Below are 20,638 nucleotides of genomic sequence, written 5' to 3'. Positions count from 1 at the left end.
GTGTAGCTAATTTTCGATCGGTCCATAGATTAACGTTTAAATTCGCATAGGCTGAGGGTATATTTCAGTCGGCTTGTATTAAAATATTTTGCGGCAAAATTAGATGTCCTGTGTCTACCAGTGGTTATAAACTTATCCAGCAAAATAGGTCAACGTCCGTATAGCCTCCATATGACGGTACCACCCGATTTTAGATATTTTGAAGTTTTAATTAGCTAAAATTGGGTATTTGGGGATTCCAGTTGTCAAAAAACTTCTCCACCGGTTCGGTACGGCTTGTCTACAGGTTTTAAATTAAGATAGGAAAAAGTTTTTCTACCAATAGCTCCGCAAGAAGTAACATCATTCTTTGACTCATCATTCAATGACCTGAACATGTTACGTTGCATATCGTTTCCATTAAAGCAATACGTGTACACTGTGTTGATGAGTTTCCTTTGTTGAAATTCACAATAAAACTGCAAAAAAAAAAAAAAAATATAAAACGAATACTGAAAACTGAAAAATTTACTACTAGCTAGAGACCAATCACCACTATTCGCATTCGATCTTAGGCCAACGTACAAAAGCGTACAGTGTTATGCGTAGTTTTTTGCCTTAATACCCTTAGGAACGGAATGTATGTTTGCAAGTCCAAATGAATGTACCATTCCACGCATGCAAGCCACGTACAGAACTAAAACAAAAGATTCGATAAATCAAATGAGAATTGTTACGAACATCACAAGATAAATATATTAAAAATTCTCCTAGTCTCATATGACAACATTTTTAAAAGTCATAGATATTTTAATCCAGAGGTCAGAGGACGAAGCTCGTTCAACGTACATACATATGTCTTGAAATGTTTAAGAATCCATAATTGCTGATTGTGAAAATGCACCTTTGGCCCCATGCAAATTACAATGGAAACAAAGATCGTTTCATATATGTATATGGTTTTTGGATCAAATGGAAAATGGAAAAAAAGGAAAAAAAATGTAGGTGGTAGGAGCTCCAAAAAATTGTTCGTTTTTTTTTTTTGGTTCAGTCGAATCTACACACATAAATAAATTCCAGTTACAAACTCATATCCATTGTCAGTTCGTGTGAATTGCTCTAATTTAAAGTAGTAACATATTGACATAGCCACTCGCATGGAATATAGAGACGTTTTTCAGATGCACATCATCATTTCCCCATGACCTATGGGTAAAAAAAACATACAATGTGACTACAATGACCGACAATTTCCTTCCAATCCCATAGGATAAGACTGCAGTCTTACACATGTGTACTCATGCATGCTTATGTCCGCACAAATGTACACACATAAGCACATATGTAAATGCAACTGGAAATTATGATTTCAATTTTCATTTCATGTAGGATAGATTCATATTTGCATATTGGTTATCATATTGGTTGCCCAAAAATTCAGTTTTGATGTCTTGTGGTTTTCTAAACTATACGAGTAGTGTTCAAGTTTTACACTTTGAATTAGAGAAAATCCGTAAAACATTCCAATATTCTGCAATAAGAAACAAACAATCCTCAACAATCATCGGAAATTGCAAAAGAATTGACGTTTAATGAAACCACAAGTAAAATTTAAAATTAACATATTGATAAAAGTTGGTCAAATCTTCATTGATTAACTGCCAAGAATATCTCATGCGTTTCGTTTGAAAAAATTTAAGGAAGCTGTATTTATGTGGTTCGACGTTAGACGGAGCAAATTGTCTGTGGCATGCAAATTATTTCAATTGGTTACTATGTGCGAGTTAGTTTTCTACTTTCTCGGAACTCCAACGAAGCCTAATACCAAATTTCAGTCATTTTGGATGGTTAATGTAGCTAAAACTTCCACAATACCGAAAATAGGGAGGTATCGTTCTATAGGGGCTATATGTAGACGCGTACGTATATCGGCAAATCTGAAATGATTTCAGTTTCCATTGGATATTAGCTTATGTTACACATTTTTCCATTTCTGAGTAAAATTTTAAACTGTTTTAAATTTGTCTAGAAATGTATAGTATTGAAGGAACTATTACAGAGGATAATTTAGCTACATCTGTATACTGACTGCCCAAAATATTTGAAAATATAAAAATAATGAACAATTTAGGTTTTTTGATTAATTTTCTGCATAGTTTATGTCAAGATCTATGTTGTTTTAATGGTTATTTTAGGTTAACTGTAGTGTTACTGAGTTCAGAACATTACGTTCCTTATTGTGTTTAAATTATTTAAAAATAAAACTATAACATTAATTCTTCATGTTCCACCACGGTGAAGTCCATAAAGATTATTTTCAACCGTGCTCCTGCTACAAATTTGCTTTACTTCGAATAAGTTTCCGAGATATAGCCGTATTTTGCACTATCTCTGCTAACATGTCAGCATAGAAACCCACAATGATTGTATTTTGGGTAAAATAGGGCGTAGTTAAATAAAAAAAATTTCTAGAAATAATCCTGCTTCGGCAAAGGAATTTGCGAAGACAAGAAAAAAAAAACTGATCGGAAACGATTCTTGTTCCTCATAATTTCAGGATTATATCCTGAACCTGTGTGAATTGATACTTTTAGCTATGTACAGATCGAATACAGGCTACACATCCAAAATCCTCTTCCCCAAAAATTATGCATTTTGAACATTTTCGGAATATTTTGGCTCTTTTTGGTCGTATGAACTTGCCGACAATATATCGCACCTGTTGAACAAAAGGGTAGTAACTCAAAATGTTGAATTTTTCACTTTTTATCAAAAAACGATACACCATGATTAATTCCACCTACTGTAAAAATCTCTTATTGTTTTTTCTAGTCTTTCGTCGAAAAATACCGTTAAGTAACTCTTCATGTTTTCACAGTAACTACTATGTATCAGCAAAAGAGTTGTATTTATAGTTGCACCCACGTGTTTCAGGCATTTACATCGCCATGTTTTCAACAAAAGAGTACTATTTCGAATTGTTACCTCTTTATGTTATCAATCGCCGCCCATTTTTCAGTTAAACGGGCATAAGTCGAAATAATATCTCTACTAAGACCAAGAATTTTTTCAACAAAATGGTAGTAACTCGAAAATAGGTTAGAAATATAATCAAGTAATTTACGAAATAAAAAGAAATACGTAACTGTAGTGTAGTGAACAATATATCTTTACGATGGCATAATTTTTTGTATAATATACCTTTAGTATTAAAATAACACTGTGTGTAAGTTTGTTTTATTAACCATATTCTGACTCCACACTGTGATAGAACACCAAAAATGAGAAGACACGTGTCTCGCCGTTTTTCCCTATCTCATCAACTTTCGCGGTTATAGGCCTCCAAAGGTTTGAGGCTTTGATGTAGAAAGGGTCATTTAGTCAGGACTATATCTTCCAAACCGTTAGGAAATTTGAATTTATCTGAAAGGCAAAGTTGTAGCTCTTGTCTTAAAGAACAAAAATTGTGAACACATATAACCCATAAAACTTCATCTGCAAGGCCAAAATCGCCATGGTCAAATTTCTTTTAAAATTTTTCTCAAGTTTTGTTATATAGCTATCAAACCGATCAAATTTGAAGCAAACAACCAACTACAAAAATGTACCTCAGATCTCAATAAACATTTTTCTAGAATATACGAACCCTAGAATAAATGACCCTTTCCTGACTAAATGACCCTTTCTACATCAAATCATCAAACCTTTGGAGGCCTATAATCGCGAAAGTTGATGAGATAGGGAAAAACGGCGAGACACGTGTCTTCTCTTTTGGTGTTCTATCACACGGCGGTGTCAGAATATGGTTCATAATTTTCGTGTTGCACAGTGTAATAATAAATAGTTTTTTGCCTCTACTGAAAACTAGGAAATTTCGAGTTGCTACCCTTTTCTTGAACATGTGCGATATAGATTTGGATAAATGATCAGAAGTGTTGCGGAGAAGGTACCTGAAGGAATGGACCGGACCGACATATTTATTTCAATAGATTTTGTGCCAACAGTAATTTCAGTTGGTTACCGTATAATTTAGAGCTTTTGGACCATTACGAGGGCGGTTCGGAAACTTCTTATCCTATCAATGGAAGAGAATATTTAGTTTTTCAAAAATATTTGTATTTTTCAATATAATCTCCTGAAACTTCAATATACTTAGTCCAACGCTTTTCTAGCAATTCTATCTCTTGATTAGAATAGTTTTCCTCAAGGTCTTCAAAATAGTGGTTTACAACTGTAATTGCATCTATATTTGAGGTAAAACGCTTGCAGCAAGGAATTTTTTTAGATTTGGGAACAATTAAAATTCACTGGGAGCTAAATCAGCAGAATAAGGTGGGTTGTCAAGCAACTCGTACTTTAATTCGTTGATTTTAGCCATTGTTAAAACACTCTTGTGCGCTGGTGCGTTGTCTTGATGAAAAATTATTTTTTTGTGTTGTAAGCCAGGACGTTTTTCTCGAATTTGTACATTTAATTGATCCAAAAGGTTGCAATAGTAATCTGAATTTATTGTTTTACCCTTTCGCAGATAGTCAATCAATAAAATACCTTTGAAGTCCCAAAAAACCGTTGCCATAACCTTACCAGCCCATTGAATTGTTTTTGCCTTCTTTGGGGCACTTCCTCCAGCTTCAGTCCATTGTTTGGATTGTTCTTTTGTCTCTGGAGTATAGTGGTGGATCCATGTCTCATCAACAGTTATGAAACGACGCTTAAAATCCATTTTATTTCGCTTAAAACGATCCAAACAAGCTTGAGAAATGTTCATTCTTATGCGTTTTTGATCGACTGTTAACAAATGCGGCACCCATCTTGCAGAAAGCTTTTTTATCTGTAGTTCTTCATGCAAAATTAAATGGACTCGATCATTTGAGATGCCCATGATATTAGCAATTTCACGCACTTTTATTCGTCGATCATTTAATACCATATCATGCACTTTGGCTACAATTTCTGTTGTTGTTGCTGTTTTTGGACGCCCACTACGTGGTTCATCTTCAACGCTTGTACGACCACGTTTAAATTCAGCAACCCAATTGTTTACTGTTGCATATGAAGGAGCACTTTCACCTAACACATTCACCATATCATTATGAATTTCTTGTCCCGATAAACCTTCTTTATGTAAATATTTAATGACAGCACGCATTTCTAATTTTTCCATTGTAAAAAAATTGCGGATGCGTCTTTTTTGAACACCTGTTTCTATATGAAGGAGTTGCCAGATCGAAACAAAATTTAAAATATGTTCATAACAGAGATGGAGGTTTCCAAAACACTTAACTTTTTTCTGTTTATACCGCGCTTTTTGTGCTAGGCTAAGAAGTTTCCGAACTGCCCTCGTATGTTCACGAAAAACATAATAGTACCATCCAAAGGGTCCTCGAGCATACAATAAATCGCACTTAAACAAAATTCTTGAAAAACTAAACGATACGTCCTATTATCGAGCATAAACTAATTTTGGGCAAAATATTATAAAGTTTTGGGCCAAATCGCTTGCTCCGTTCATGAAATATCGCGCGTAACATTTTAGCGAAAATGTTTGTGGGGAAGGTACCAGAAGGAGTGGACTGATAAGCACCATCTTCGCACTTTATATAAGATTCGGAGAAATAGTACGATATACAAAGTTTGTACTAACGATCATCCGGTTCAAAAGTTGTCGTGCGCACCAGCCACTACACATGGTGGGTTTTGCAGCTTTCGGGCAATTTTCTCTCGAAATATGGACTTGCCCGTGAAAAAACAAAACGTTTCGAGAGAAGTCTTACACTACCCTTTTCTGAAATTTTTTGAAATCCTGTGTGGAAGGTTCCCGAAGGAGTGGACTGATATGATCCATCTTCGAACTTGATCTAAGTTTGGACCAAATTTTAGTTGATCCGTTCGAGAGTTCTCGTGCTCTCCAGCCAGACGGACGGACATGGTTAAATCGATTCCAAATGGTTTGAAACGGATTTCGTCCAAACATACTTGAGGCCTAAGACCATTATTTCGATGAGGTACATTTTTGTCGTATAAAAGTGTGTAAATACAAGCATTAAAGTTTGAGGTTAAAAAAATGTAGATTAGCAAAATTGTGTTCATGGATATTTGCTAAAAGAAGAATTCATTACACATCTTAAGACTTTTTATATATTTAAATGTATATACCTTTGATTGGGCGCCAGAATTTTATTATAAAATAATTCAAAGCTGGTTGCCAGAGTTTTGCTTGCTTCTGAAAAATTTATTAGAAAATTCACCATTTCTCTAAGAGAAGACCGACGACTGCATGGCAAAATTAGTCTTTTGACTGATGCAATTGGACGACAGAATTTGTCATTAACAAAACTACGATTGGGCACTAGAATTTCATTATGGACAGACTTCCCAGCAAAATTAAATGGAAGTGATTCCATGTGAAATCATGATTTCACTGGTTCTTTTGCATGAGTGCGAAAGGAGTCGTGAAAGATCCCATCTTTTTCATCGAATTTTCATGAGTGCAATTGAAGTCGTGAAAGGTCCGATCTTTTTCATCGAATTTTCATGAGTGCAATCGAAGTCATGAAAGATCCGATTTTTTTCATCGAATTTTCATGAGTGCAATTGAAGTCGTGAAAGATCCGATCTTTGTCACAATATTATCATGAGTTCAAATAAATTGATAAGTAACCGCACAATAAATTATCAAATACTCATATACCCGAATAATTGTGTACTTGCAAAAGTAATTGTTAAAATGAAAATAAAAGTCAGATGAAAGTTGTCGATAGTGGCAAAATTTATATATTTTAGTTAAAAATACAATGTAAATTGATATAAAACAAAAGAAAAATATATTTTGTGTTTGGAAACCTGTTTCGTTTTGTGGATATTAAAAAGAAGTATGAAAAAGACCCGGTCTATAAACCACGAGCTTCCCCAGCCGACCAACACCGATATAGTAAAACATATCGAGCTGCAATTATTGGGTTGGTTGGGCCATGTTAACAGGATGGATAAAGATGCCACCGGCATATGAATACGAGCCATTTGACGTTATGCGACCCGAGGGAACAAAACTCCAATGGAAAGATCACGATATGACAAGCATGGCATGCAAAGTGAGATAAGCAAAGTAGGAGATCGGTAAAATAAGTATAAAAGAGACCATAACGTGGTAACTATTAGAGGATAAGCTTTTTCTTTTGAAATAAAATAACAGAATTCAAATTTATACTAGATTTCCCAAACGATGAGCTTGGTTCAGAGATTGACACATAATTTATCGAATATTGGAAAAACGGAACCCCCAAGTTGAAAGAAGTATCTTGCAGCCATCGGAAGAGATAAATATGATATTGCAGATTAATATAATATATAATTTTGAAAATTACATACAAAATAAAGAAAAATAACATCTGGCGATACAAATCATCTGCGCATTGTATTCTTATTAATTCAACAAATTACATAATTGTATTGCGAATTTTATTTCTGATTGGCAAAAATCCGGATCCAAAGCATTGGTGCAAGAAGCCATGACGATGAACTGGTGCAAGAAGCCATGACAATGAACTGGTGCAAGAAGCCATGACAATGAACCGGTGCAAGATGCTATGACAATGAACTGGTGCAAGATGCCGTGACAATGAACTGGTGCAAAATGCCATGACAATGAACTGGTGCAAAATGCCGTGACAATGAACTGGTGCAAAATGCCGTGACAATGAACTGGTGCAAAATGCCGTGACAATGAACTGGTGCAAAATGCCATGACAATGAACTGGTGCAAAATGCCATGACAATGAACAGGTGAAATCAGGTGTCACTCCCTTGTAAATTTCATCGGTGATTCACCTAAATTTGCACCTATGACAAGTCACTTGAACCTATGATTCAACTCATGATCTGTCATCGAACATTTTGCTGGGTTACTATTGCTCAGCATTAGTTCTCTATCAACAAAACCACTATTGGCCTTCAGAAATACTTTATGATAAGATGTACGATTGGACACCATCATCTCATTATGATAGGATAATAACTACAATTGGTTTACCCATTTACATACCCACAATTGGGCTCCAGGATTGGTCTATTAACAAACCCACGTATTGGCGTTAGAATTTTTATATGGAAATCATAATAACACCTTGTGTAATTTTTTGGGTAATGGAAAATTGAATATATTCTGGCACCGCGGGGTGATAGAAGACCAAAAAAATAGGAAACGTTCCCGCGCTTTTCCTCATCACTTTTATAACTCATAATTCTACCTGTCAATATAAACAAAATATAAGTTGAGGTCGCCATGTTGTCGCAACATTCCCTCTACATAGATCAATTTCCATAAATTACTCAATATAATTAGAATGGAAAATTGAAGACGAAATTTTGAGCTTTTGAGAAGTAGGTGGCACTACAAATGCCTTGGCTATGTTCTATGTGCTGAAATAAATATTTGCAAAAAAAACATTATCTTTGAATATATTTTTTTAATGATACTTATATACTTTAGTTGTGAGTTATAATCTACTTCGGAAGTATTCTGATGAGGGTTTTGGTTTGATTTGAGTTTCATAAATGATACCCCCAAAAATATATGTGATTATTAATAGATCAATTGTTTTGAAAATATTTTAAATCCGATTTATTGTGCCAAGTGTTCTAAGAACAAGTGGAAATTGGTAAAGAAGTGTTTTAATGAAACAATCGTAATGAAAATGACTTCATCAGTAATATAAGTCTAAAACAAGGGGTACGTCATTGTTAAATAATATTGAACTTCAACAATTTTGGTCCGGTGGCACTCATCGAAGACTTAATACCAAATTTCGATTTCGTTTTGAAAATGATGGTGTAACCTTCAAAATACCAAAGAACGGAAGCTACCCTTCTATGGGGCTTTATGAAAACAAATTTAAAGCGGAGAATTGTATACCTCCGAACACTTAATGCCAAATTTCAACCATTTCTGTTGGATACTGAGGACACAAACTTCAAATTATGTTAAATCGGGAGGAACACTATGGGAGCTATATGAAAACGTGGACCTATACTGCTGATTCTTTTCTGGAATATTTTATACTCGTTTTGATAATGATGCTGAAACCTTCTAAATACCTAAAAGAGGAAGGTACCCTTCTATAGAGTTTAGCGAAGTTGTGGTGGAAAGTCTTATACCTCCACTGAAGATTAAATGCAAAATTAAATCGATTTCGCTTTGAAAACAACGGTGAAACCTTCAAAATGTCGAAGATCGGGAAGTACGCCGAAGAAGAGGACGTATTCCGCAACGTTAGTTTCCTAAATACCAAATATGAAGACTAAATACGAAATATCATCCATTTTGGTTGGATAATAACGCTGTAATATTTAAAATACAGAAAATCGGGAGGGACCGTTCTATAGGGGCTATATGAAGACGTGGACCGTTACCCACAAATTTAAGGTGGAAAGTTTTATACCCCTAACGAAGACTAAATGACAAATCGGTCGGAAATCGTCAAAAAAATCGTCAAATCGTCAACACGGTTCAAAACTAGGTTTGGTTACCCTTAAATGCTATTTGTTCGTTGATACTTTTGTCAATGAGACTGACAACACATTATATACAAACCACAGCTATAAATCTAACTTAATCTTAAATACCGCTATAAAAACAGCTTTCAGATTATAGTTTTCCCCATGGTTATCGAGTTTGCAGTAATGCAGAAAGGTAAAACTAGTTACACATTGCCAGTTTTGAATGACAGCTTAGGTCAAATATAGCTTGCTTGACAGTGTAACCGTCTTTTGTGGTTGTCGAAAATCGACAAAAAAACTGTCATTTAAAACTGACAGACCGCTCAAAGATGGCATTAGTAATAGAATAGTAGAAATAATTCCTATTTTATCTCGAAAACTTTTCGAGGAAGATTTTCATCATTAACAATCCTAAACTAAAAAATTTCAGCTTGTATAAGGTGATGCAAAAGCTATAAAAATACCTGTATTCCAGATATGGGCGTAAATATAGCTCATAAAATCGAGTTTGCGAAATTGTTTTCCTTAAAGTCTTCCGTGAAGTTTTGGTCAAAATAGAGTTATCGTCTTTTATTTCATGCAATTTTGGCTTAGATGAAAAATCGTAATTTTGGACATTAAAATCGTCAAATCGTCATTTTTCAATTTTGGGCAAAAAAAAATCGTCAAAATGACGATAAATTCGGCAACACTGGGTTGGACCGTTCAATGGGGGCTATATGAACAGTTTCGTACCCTAAATTAAGAATAAATAGCAAATTTCAGCCATTTTGATAATCAGGTCACAACCTTCAAAATACTGAAAATATGGAAGTACCTTTCTATGGGGGCTATATCAAAACGTCGACCGTCATAGCCCATTTTCAGTACCAAACATCCTAAGAGTAATAGAAACTTCTGTACCAAATTATAATTCTCTATAATTAAGATTGCGAGGTGTAACTTGATTTCTAGATACTAATGGACGGACGTGTTTATATTATGGGGTTATCCCTATTGTTGATGAATTTTTTCACAAACAAACTATTAGTATTTTTTTCTTCCCTTTTACTTTTGAAATATTTGTTTTAAAAAAATATTGCATAGTTTTATTGTAAATTTCTACCTGCGAAACCCTTTTTTATTACAGTGTTTTATTTAACTTGCTTTGGTCCGTTTAGTTCAAATCTGGTAACTCAATTTTAACACAGTTGTAGTTGACCAATCGAACTCAAACTTTGCACAATTTTCAGATTTAGATGTCAATAAATGAATATGGAATCAAAACCAATATTGGTCCATTTTATAGTGTTTTAACGGTGTTTTATTTAAACTTTGCACACTTTTCAGATTTGGATGACAATAAATGAATATGACCAATCTTGGTCCATTTTTACAATTTTTATAGTGCTTTTACGGTGTTTTATTTAAATTGCATTTCAAATCTGGTAACTCATTTTTGACACAGTTGCAGTTGACCAATCGGACTAAAACTTTGCACACTTTTTAGATTTGGATGACAATACATGAATATGAAATTAAAACAAAGATTGGTCCATTTTACAGTATTTTAACGGTGTTTTATTTAAATTGCATTTCAAATCTGGTAACTCAATTTTGACACAGTTGCAGTTGACCAATCGGACTAAAACGTTGCACACTTTTCAGATTTGGATGACAATAAATGAATATGGACCCAATTTTTCCTATAGCCCCTATATAGCGGTACCAACCGATTTCAGGTATTTTGAAGATTTTATCCTCATTTTTGCCCGAATTAGCTGTCATTTGGCATTTCCAATGATACAGACATTTCCCCACCAAAAATTTTGAACATAGGTCCAGGTTTTGGTATAGCCCCCATATAGCGGTACCACCCGATTCCAAGTGTTTGAAGGACTTTATCTTAATTTTTATGCAGAATTGGCTGTAACTTGGCATTTGGAGTCCTCAATGGTACAGAAACTTCCCCTCCAAAAATTATGGAAATAAGTCCAGGTTTTGGTATAGGCTTTATATAACGGTACTACACGATTTCAGGCATTTTAAAGTTTTTATCTAAATTTTCGGCCTAAATTGGTTATATTTTTGTTCTCAGTGGTCAAAAAATGTATTTACTATAAAGTTAAAAATAAAATATAATTTAAAAAAAAAATAAGTTTCAGAGTTTTATTTAGAAATGCACTTAAAACTAGGAAATAATTTGTAACTTAGCCTCAGTAAATACGTTCTTTCTCATGATATAATCTCTCAAATAAAACGCTTGCATTTCAATTATAAATGGTGGCAAAATTAAACGGCAAGCGTTTTATTTGAGAGATTCCATCATGAGAAAGAATATATTTATTGAGAGCGACAAATTATTTCCTAGTTTTAAGTGCATTTCTAAATAAAACACTGAAACTTAATTTTTTTTATTAAAATTTAATTTGTAAAAGTATTTTGCGGTGCCAACGATAGCTCGAAAACGGATGGGGCGATCTTCGAAAGTTTTGTGGGCGTTTTAAGAACCTACTAATCTTGACTTTAAGCGAAACAGAATTTTAAGAAAACCTTGGTTAAAAAATTATTGGCTGTCAAAATCACAATTTCGATTTTAATGAAAAAATTGTACGTTTTTTATCAAAAAATCAGGCAATTTTTTAGAAAAATCTTTCTCGCTTAAAAACAAACTTTTTTATGTATGTAATAACTTCACCAAACCCTATGAAGATCGATCAATTCGTTTTTGAACTATCGTTGGCAGCGACTTTAAAAATGTCATTTCGAGAAACACGCGTTGTTCTGCGATCGAATTGACATTTACGGTACTACTACACGGTGCTTACACACGTGAAGTTCTTGATTCTGAAACTACAATGCTCATAGATGAGAAAAATAAAAAAAAAAACAAAAAAAAATTGCCGGAGCGCTTTTTAAATAAATCGCGATTCAAGTTGGCATTTTTAGGGGGTTTTTAGGTTTTCACGAGTTTGCTTGGAAATTACAAGTCCTATCGTTATGGTATTTTCTCAGGTTTTACCGTTTTTGAGATATAGAAGTTCAAATTGGGACAATGCATTGACTGTATCGCTACCTTATAAAACAGTGTCATACATACAGTGTCATGTTGTAGCAGTGAAAATTTTGTACAAGATTGACTTGCATAATGTTTTCGTAGGTTTTACCATTTTTGAGATATAGAAGTTCAGATCAATCATTCAGATTTTTTTCTCAGGTCTTCGGGATTTTGCTTGATAGCCACAAGTCCTATTGGAATGGGACTAAAGCAAATGTCGTAACTGTGAAAATTCTCTACAAGATTGGCTTTCGTATCTTTTTCCTAGGTTGTACCATTTTCGAAATATATAAGTTTATGTTGGGAAATTGTACTGTTTTATAAGGAGACGATACAGCCAGTGCATTGTCCCAATTTGAACTTCTGTTCCTGGAGCATTTGCAAATTGTAACCGAAGGAACTCTTTGTTGTCCTATTTACGTCGATATTTTGTTTGTTGTCGGCTAATCCATGCTTTATATTATACAGTAACCAAATTAAATGACTGGTTGGCGCGTTATCTGTCGAAAAGAATGACTCCCAACATGAGATCCCTTTCAAATGGACTTTGTCGGATCATTCCTTTAAGTACCTCCTCCGCAACATTTGTGAGCTTTAGTCCAAATCCATATTTTTGTCGGTAAGATCATATGTTCACCAATGGCCAAAATTCTGAAAGTGGCTTAAATACATAATTTTTGGTGAAAGGAATTGTGGTAGGGATAGGTAAGACGACTTTCGATTAATGGACTTTTTGCAATCAACGTCTAAAAATCGTAGTCGATTATCTCGTGATCGATTTTCGAATTTGCCCATAGATTGTTGACATGGCGGTTTTACAGTTTCAAAAAAAAACTCGAAAGTCGACAATACCCAGCAAAAATTTGGTAAGCACATGTCATTACTTTTTGCATTACCGGGTAATAAGTGCACATTATACTCCGCATTATCAGGCAGTATATATGTATATAACAGTTTACACATAACTAGTTACTTCCTTACTTACTACTTACTTACTAAGTAATGAGTATGGTGGCACAGAGCTAGTGTGTCCGACTAAAAATTCTAGAGTTGTGTGTTCAAAGCTCAGCGTCGGCATGAGTGTTTTTTGTTTACAAAATTACAAAAACTTGTTGATGTACATGGATGAGCTAAACCAACCCAGCAAAAAAAAGTCATTACCAAGTAATGACTTTATTCAGTCAATTTTGGCATTATTTTTACATGGGGATGTCATAGGAAGGAAGTACTTCCTTAAATGTGAACTCAAAGTACATATTTAAGCACTTACCCGTAGTCGAAAAGGACGCTAAAAGCATATGTTCTATTTTTAGATCAATTGAGGTGAAAATATATTCAAAATTCAACACTGCACACTTTTTGCTTTTTGTTTTCTCCTTTTCTTTTATTTCGGTTCCTTCTAGTTTCGAACACACGAACTTCTGATTTGTAGTCAAACACACTACACACTAGGCCACTCGTACAAATAGTAAGGGTTGTTTAAAAACATTCATGTACATCAACATTTCTTCGTAATTTTGTCAACAAAAAACTCCATGCTGACGGTGAGCTTTGAACACACAAACCTAGGATTTGTAGTCAGACACACTAGCCCTGTGCCACCGTACTTATTCGTTTGTAAGTAAGTAGTAAGTAAGGATGTAACTAGTTATATGTTAACTGTTATATATGTACTGTCTGATAATGCGGAGGGTAATGAGTACTCATTACCTGGTAATGCAGAAAGTAATGACATGTGCCTACCAAATTTTTGCTGGGAACCCTTGTTGTTAGTGAGAGTGGCGTAGTGTTTAGTGTGTTTGGCTACAAATCATCCCCATGTAAAAATAATGACTTTTACGGTATATTTGTAAGTAGTTGCTACTGCAAAATTTTACTGAATAAAGTCATTACTTAGTAATGACTTTTTTTGCTGGGTAGTCGATTATAATCGATTTTCTGCGGTTATAAAAAAGCTGAAAGTCGAATTGTAAGACGACAGGATTTAAGACGCCAGACCGAAAATCGCATTTTTAGTTTTAGACCAAAGTCGAAAAATCGATTACTACTTTCCGTTACATATCCCTAAATTGTGGTTGTGTAGTCGCTATTCGATCTGTCCATAGATGAAAGTTTCAATTTTCACTGGCTGAGGGTATGTGTCTGTCGGCAAAGCCGACTGATACCGTTTTAATTGATCAAAAAGCCTTTGGTTAATCATCTAACGCGCCATCAGAGACCCTAGTTGCAAATTTCAAAATTGTAATTCTACTCGTTCGCCCTTACAAATGGTACTATTCTTAGTATCTTTTAGTACTTTTCACAACCTTTAAGTAGGAATTTCTAAAAAAAAAACCGGCTTTACACACAACTGCACCCTAATAGGAAACCTCACCTAAAATAATGCAGGGAATCGTCTCTGTATAGAGATACATGTGTATATTAGGGTTACAATTTTCCTGCATTTTTTGCAAATATCAAAAATACCACAACATAGCCGTATAGAGCATGAAAAAATATTATGGAATGCATTATCATTTTTTCCTACCGTTAAAAAAGTGTCACTTCGCAGTTCCAATGGCCCACATTTTTTCTTTGAACAAACTGCGTATACTTAATATCACATGTTATATTTCATGATGTTATACGTTTTGGAACTAGTACAAGGGACTAGGAACTATATTACCCAACTCTACACCATAGTATGGAGGGTTTGGATTTCCATTTGTAACACATTAAAGTAATAACTTGCGACCCTATATTGTATATATATTCTTGATCGGGATAAAATTCTGATTCGATATAGCAATGCCCGCCTGTCCCCCTTTCCGACTGTTGTAATTACACTAGCGTCCACAATAAATGAGTTAGAACGCCATATTTTTGCCATAGGCAGGGAAATTCGAATATGGTTTGGGTGAGGGTTTTAGCTACAATTTTTAATCAATCTATCTATAATATGACATTTAAGGTTCTCAGTAGTCACAACATTTCTGCACCAAAAATTGTCAACATAGGTCCATGTTTTGGTATAGTCCCCATATAACGTTACTTCCCGATTTTCGGTATTTTGAAGATTTTAGCTACAATTTGTAACCAAGAAACTCTGTGGTCAAGAAACTTTTCCACCAAAAATCGTTATAATAGGTCCATGTTTTGGTATAGTGCCCATATAACGGTACCTCCTGATTTTCGGTATTTTGAATATTTTTGGTAAATTTTTTAACCGAACTATCAGTAATTTGACATTTAAGGTTCTCTGTGGTCAAGAAACTTCTCCACCAAAATTTGTCAACATAGGTATATGTTTTGATATAGTTCCTATATAACGGTACCTCCCGATTTTAAGTATCTTGAGGATTTTAGATACAGTGTTTAACCAATCTAGCTGTAATTTGACATTTAAGGCTCTAAGTGGGCACGAAACCTATTCTCTAAAAACCATCAACATATGCCCATATTTCGGTATAGCTCCCATAGAACGATACCCCACGATTTTCGGTATTTTTAGAGGTTTAACTAAAATTTTTAACCGAACTATCTGTAATTTGATATTTGAGTTTACATGTCACGAAACTTCTTTACCATAAATCGTCAACATAGGTCCATGTTTGGTATAGGCCCTTATAACGGTATCTCCCGATTTTCGGTATTTTGAGAGTCTTAGCTATATTGTTTGTCAGAACTACACGTAATTCGACATTTGAGGTTCCATTCAGTTACAAAACTTTACCACAAAATTGTCGAGATAGGTCCACACATTGATATAGCCTGCATATAAGTGAACATCCCAGTTTCGTGTATTTTGGGGATTTTACCTAAAATTTTAACCTAACTAGCGGTAATTTGACATTTGAGGCTCTTAGTAGTCACAACACTTCTCCACAAACAATTGGCAACAAAGGTCCTTGTTTTGTTATCGCCCCCATATAACGGTAACTGCCGATTTTCGGTATTTCGAGGGGCTTAGCTACATTGCTTGACATAACTACCTGTAAGTTGACATTTGTCGTTCCCTGCAGTTACAAAACGTTTTGTCAAAAAAATGTATCGTTCATAATAAGGTAACCATCTGATAGAATACATTTTTTAGATTAGATAATTTAGGCATCGGTGGTCAAAAAGTTGTTTCACCTAACATTTTGGACAGGAAATGAAGTTTATTATTCCACTTCAGTTCAGAATATTTTATGGTGGAGGGTATAAAAAGGTCGGCCCGGCCGAACTTTAACGACTTTTTATTTGTTTTCTATAATAATATGTTTTCCAGTTAATATTTAATAACGATATGCTAGTATATATCTATATTAAATAAACTATATATTATTGGAATTGAATACAATCTTCAATATCGGAATACACTGTCCAAAATTTTTAAGGTGATCTTGTGCAAACAATTCGAACTGAGGATTTTTTGAAAGTACAGACCCAAACGACAAGAAACCCTAGTTGGGTTTTGTTGTGTCAGATCCAGCTCGGATTTTATGGCCCCATCTAAACATGGTTAAATATTGAGTTTTTAGAGAAATTCGGGGCTATATCTCTGAAACCAATGCGAATCTTCTTCTGACCTCTCAAGCAAATTTGTAGATAAGGACAAGAATACAATATTTGGAGAAAAAATGAACTCGAAAAACTGCATTTATTGCCTCAAATTTCAAAATATATGCAAAAATACCACCATTTTTATAAATTTCGTACCGTATCTCCAAAACCGTTAATTTTTTCTGAATATTTTCTTTTGGAAAAATATTCCCTGGAATGTAATACACAACTCTTCAGAATATGTCATTGTTGTAAAATGCCTCTATCCCGTTGTTTTCAGTACATTTTTCAACGACGATTTAATAAAAATGTCAATAATGTAGTGAAATCCGAAATGCGAGAATAAACTCTTGGTGTGAACTGTGTTTGAAATACGTGTTGTAAAAGATATGATGCAAAATAACGCTGAAACAACATGAAGTAAGCATTTTAGAGCTTCGGAATGTTCTAAAGAATTGTTGAGAACTTTATTTGGAAGATTTTTACAAATGGTTACTTGGTTCAACTCCCAATAGTTTAGCCGATACTGACCAGAATTTCAGCAATTATGTAAAATTTTCCATATTTTATAGATTTTGATGCCCTAGATGGAGTTTTTCTTATGTGGTCTGTTCAAAAGATAAGTTCTACTAGTTTAGGGCTACAATACTGCCAGCAAAGCCAAATTCCTATTCGTTTCTGAGATAAATGCCTGATAAATGCAAAAAAGTGTAGATTTAGCCCGGTTTAGATGAGGCCATAAAATCCGAACTGGATCTGACAGGACAAAAGCCAAGTAGGGTTTTTGTAGTCTAAATATGTACTTTCAAAAAATCCATACTAGAAGTTGTTTGCATTTTCAGTGTTGCATAGTGATATTCTGCATACGTCCAATACATAAATTGTGCTTAAAATACGTTCATGTTCATATGATACAAAAAAAATGTTTGTTCAAAAAAACTAAAATCAACATTTTTGCGAAAAAATTTTCAGCGAATAGAAATAAAACATTTGTTTTCGTACTCGCGTGGTATATATTTTTTTTTTTTGTTATTGCCCTTGTGTGCGTGTTATTGTTATGGTGTGCAACAAAAAAATATATGATTTCTGGAATAATATGTATTTTTTTACATATTTTCATTACCTTTAATCTAGTTGACAGTAAATAAAACAGAGTATTTAAACAATGAACATGTCTCACCTGACCAGAGTCCGTGTCGAATTTATATAAACGCATGGCAGGATTGTTAGAACCCACACTCATTTTTCTTGGTGTAACCGATGGTGACAGCATCATCCACGACACAGGTTTACCTGTAATAATCAACAAAACATTTCTTGTTAAATATTGGCATTAATTTATAAAGTCGACTCTTTAAATAAAAATTTTTATGGAGCCCAGTAACTTTCAATTTTTAAGTGCAAATATATTTATTGATATAAAAACACATAAGCGAATGTGTGTAAAGGCGAATTCTATTTGTAGATTTCACAACATTATTTCCAAGCCGTATCAACGATATTGCTTTTTATTTAGACCAAATTTGCCGCTTTGCTCATCCTAATTTTTCTACCAAAATTAAATAAATGGACCTTTATTTTTATCTAAAGAATCATTGAAAGATATATATTTAAGTAATCAAATGATTTTGTTATTAGCAAGTAGACAGATAGCAAGCAGCATAATATTGTAGCTAGTTAAATAAATTTGATGAATATAATAAAAAATAACATGTTTGAACTTAATTTATGCATTCCACTTTATTTAACAAACTGTTGAAATTAATATTCACTGTGTGCATTTCCATTAACAGCTATGCTTATTTTTCCACTCTCTCTCTCGATTTCTCTTGTTGCCTCTTACTCTGTTCAAAAGTTCATATCCGCTTCAACTTTTGCCACATCCTCAATTTTTGTGTGGGATCTGTTATTTTTTTGTGCCAAATACCACATTTTTTTATTTTGCATAGCAAACAATGTAAATTTGCCGACATGCAAAAACTTTCCCATAACATTTGCCCAACCAGACACACCCACATCCTTTTCCTTAAATTTGTTCCATGATGGCCTGCTAGTCGATTGGTTCTTGTTTGCCCGTGAATGTTGAATAGCCGGCACTCACAGTATGTGGTAACTAAGACCAAACAAATTGAATTATGGCTTCTAAGTTGGTTTGTCATATTATGGCGCCTATGGAATACGTGACGAATGACCAAGAACAACAAGAGGCTAACGAATTGCTGAGTAATCTCAACATCGGAAGGAACAAACTTACCAACAGGAATGGTAGCAACCTTTTCCTAGGCCAGTGGACACGAAGTAAAATAGATATAATGTTTGTCGAACCCTTAGAGGTATTTTAACCTTTGGGTTGAGACTTTCTTCAGTAAGCCACTTATTGCATACAAATAAATGATTATATACCTATGTTTGTATGGATGTATGTTTGTATGTACAAACAAAGACCACTGGGCGTCTGCTTACAATAATATTATGAACGTGGGCAATGATTGTTGCCAGACAAATAACAAAATGTGCTGCTATTATGTGACCAAAGGTAAAATGGTACAATTCTCAGGCATGGGTCAAAACTATGCTAGCCAAAGGTTATATATTTTTTATGGTATGATTATGGCGCACAATCTGCCACAAACCATCAATGTAATAGGTCAAGCACAGTAGAAGATTTATGAAAATATTTGGTATTTATCCAAATAAAGTCTTTGTCAAAGGTATATTGTAATTAAGTAATACTCATTGTTATAGGTGGCACAAGATTAGATGGCTGAATGTGCTACAAACACCTTTAAAAAGAGTTGCACACTACAGACCAATTTCAGTAGAATTGAGATGATTGATCGGAAACCTCAAACCCCTTGAATGACACATTTAACAAGACTACAGTAGTTCGGTCATCAAATGTAGTTAAAATCCTCAAAATACTGAAAATCAGGAGGTATCGTTATATGGGGGCTATACCAAAACCTGGACCTATGTTGACAGTTTTTGGTGGAGTAGTTTTGCGCGCACTGGGAACCCCAAACGTCAATTTATGGGTAGTTTGGTCAAAAATGTAGCTAAAACCCCCAAAATAACGAAAATCGGGAGGTAACGTTGTACCGAAGAAGACGTGGACCGATATAGCCCATCTTCGAACTTGATCTGCCTATTGTAAAATAGACATTCGGGTGCAAAAATATAGCACTCTAGCTCAATTATTGGAGACGGTTATACTATGACGGTTATATTAAGTTTGTCATTTAGTTTGTAACTCCCGGGAATAATGGTTTTAGATCCCATAAAGAATATATGTATATTCATAATCAGCGTGCAATTCTACATCGATAAAGCCAGGTCCGTCCATCTGTTCGTCTGCGGAAATCGCCGTTCCGTACGCATGTTTTGAAGTATGTGTATAGAATTCTGGTGAAATCTAGGTTCGTAGAACTTTTTTTTTTTTGGTATTGGTTTTGGTATAGGCCCACACAAAGCGACACGTCGTTATTAAAAAACGATCTGATCTTCGATATTACTAAGGTTTTAGCCTCATTATACAATCGAAAGGGCTGCAATTTATTATTTAGTCTTTGCTTGGGCTACAAAACATTTTTCGAAAAATTTGTT

General features: G+C 34.3%; 1 protein-coding gene across 3 annotated transcripts in view; it reads right to left on the bottom strand.

The window, feature by feature from the left end:
• Nucleotides 1-20,638, bottom strand: part of LOC141402856 (acid sphingomyelinase-like phosphodiesterase 3b) — a 767,718-nt gene that overhangs the window by 43,511 nt on the left and 703,569 nt on the right. For all 3 annotated transcript variants that reach the window (XM_073984889.1, XM_073984890.1, XM_073984891.1), the window contains one exon: nt 18,216-18,328. In XM_073984889.1, coding sequence (XP_073840990.1) covers nt 18,216-18,328 — 113 coding nt within the window. The remainder of the gene's footprint in view (nt 1-18,215; nt 18,329-20,638) is intronic.

Source organism: Musca autumnalis, unplaced genomic scaffold (genome assembly GCF_047663935.1).
Source record: "Musca autumnalis isolate F117 unplaced genomic scaffold, ASM4766393v1 scaffold_4, whole genome shotgun sequence".
In the NCBI taxonomy this organism is placed as follows: domain Eukaryota; kingdom Metazoa; phylum Arthropoda; class Insecta; order Diptera; family Muscidae; genus Musca; species Musca autumnalis.
This window is presented reverse-complemented; position numbering and strand designations above follow the sequence as displayed.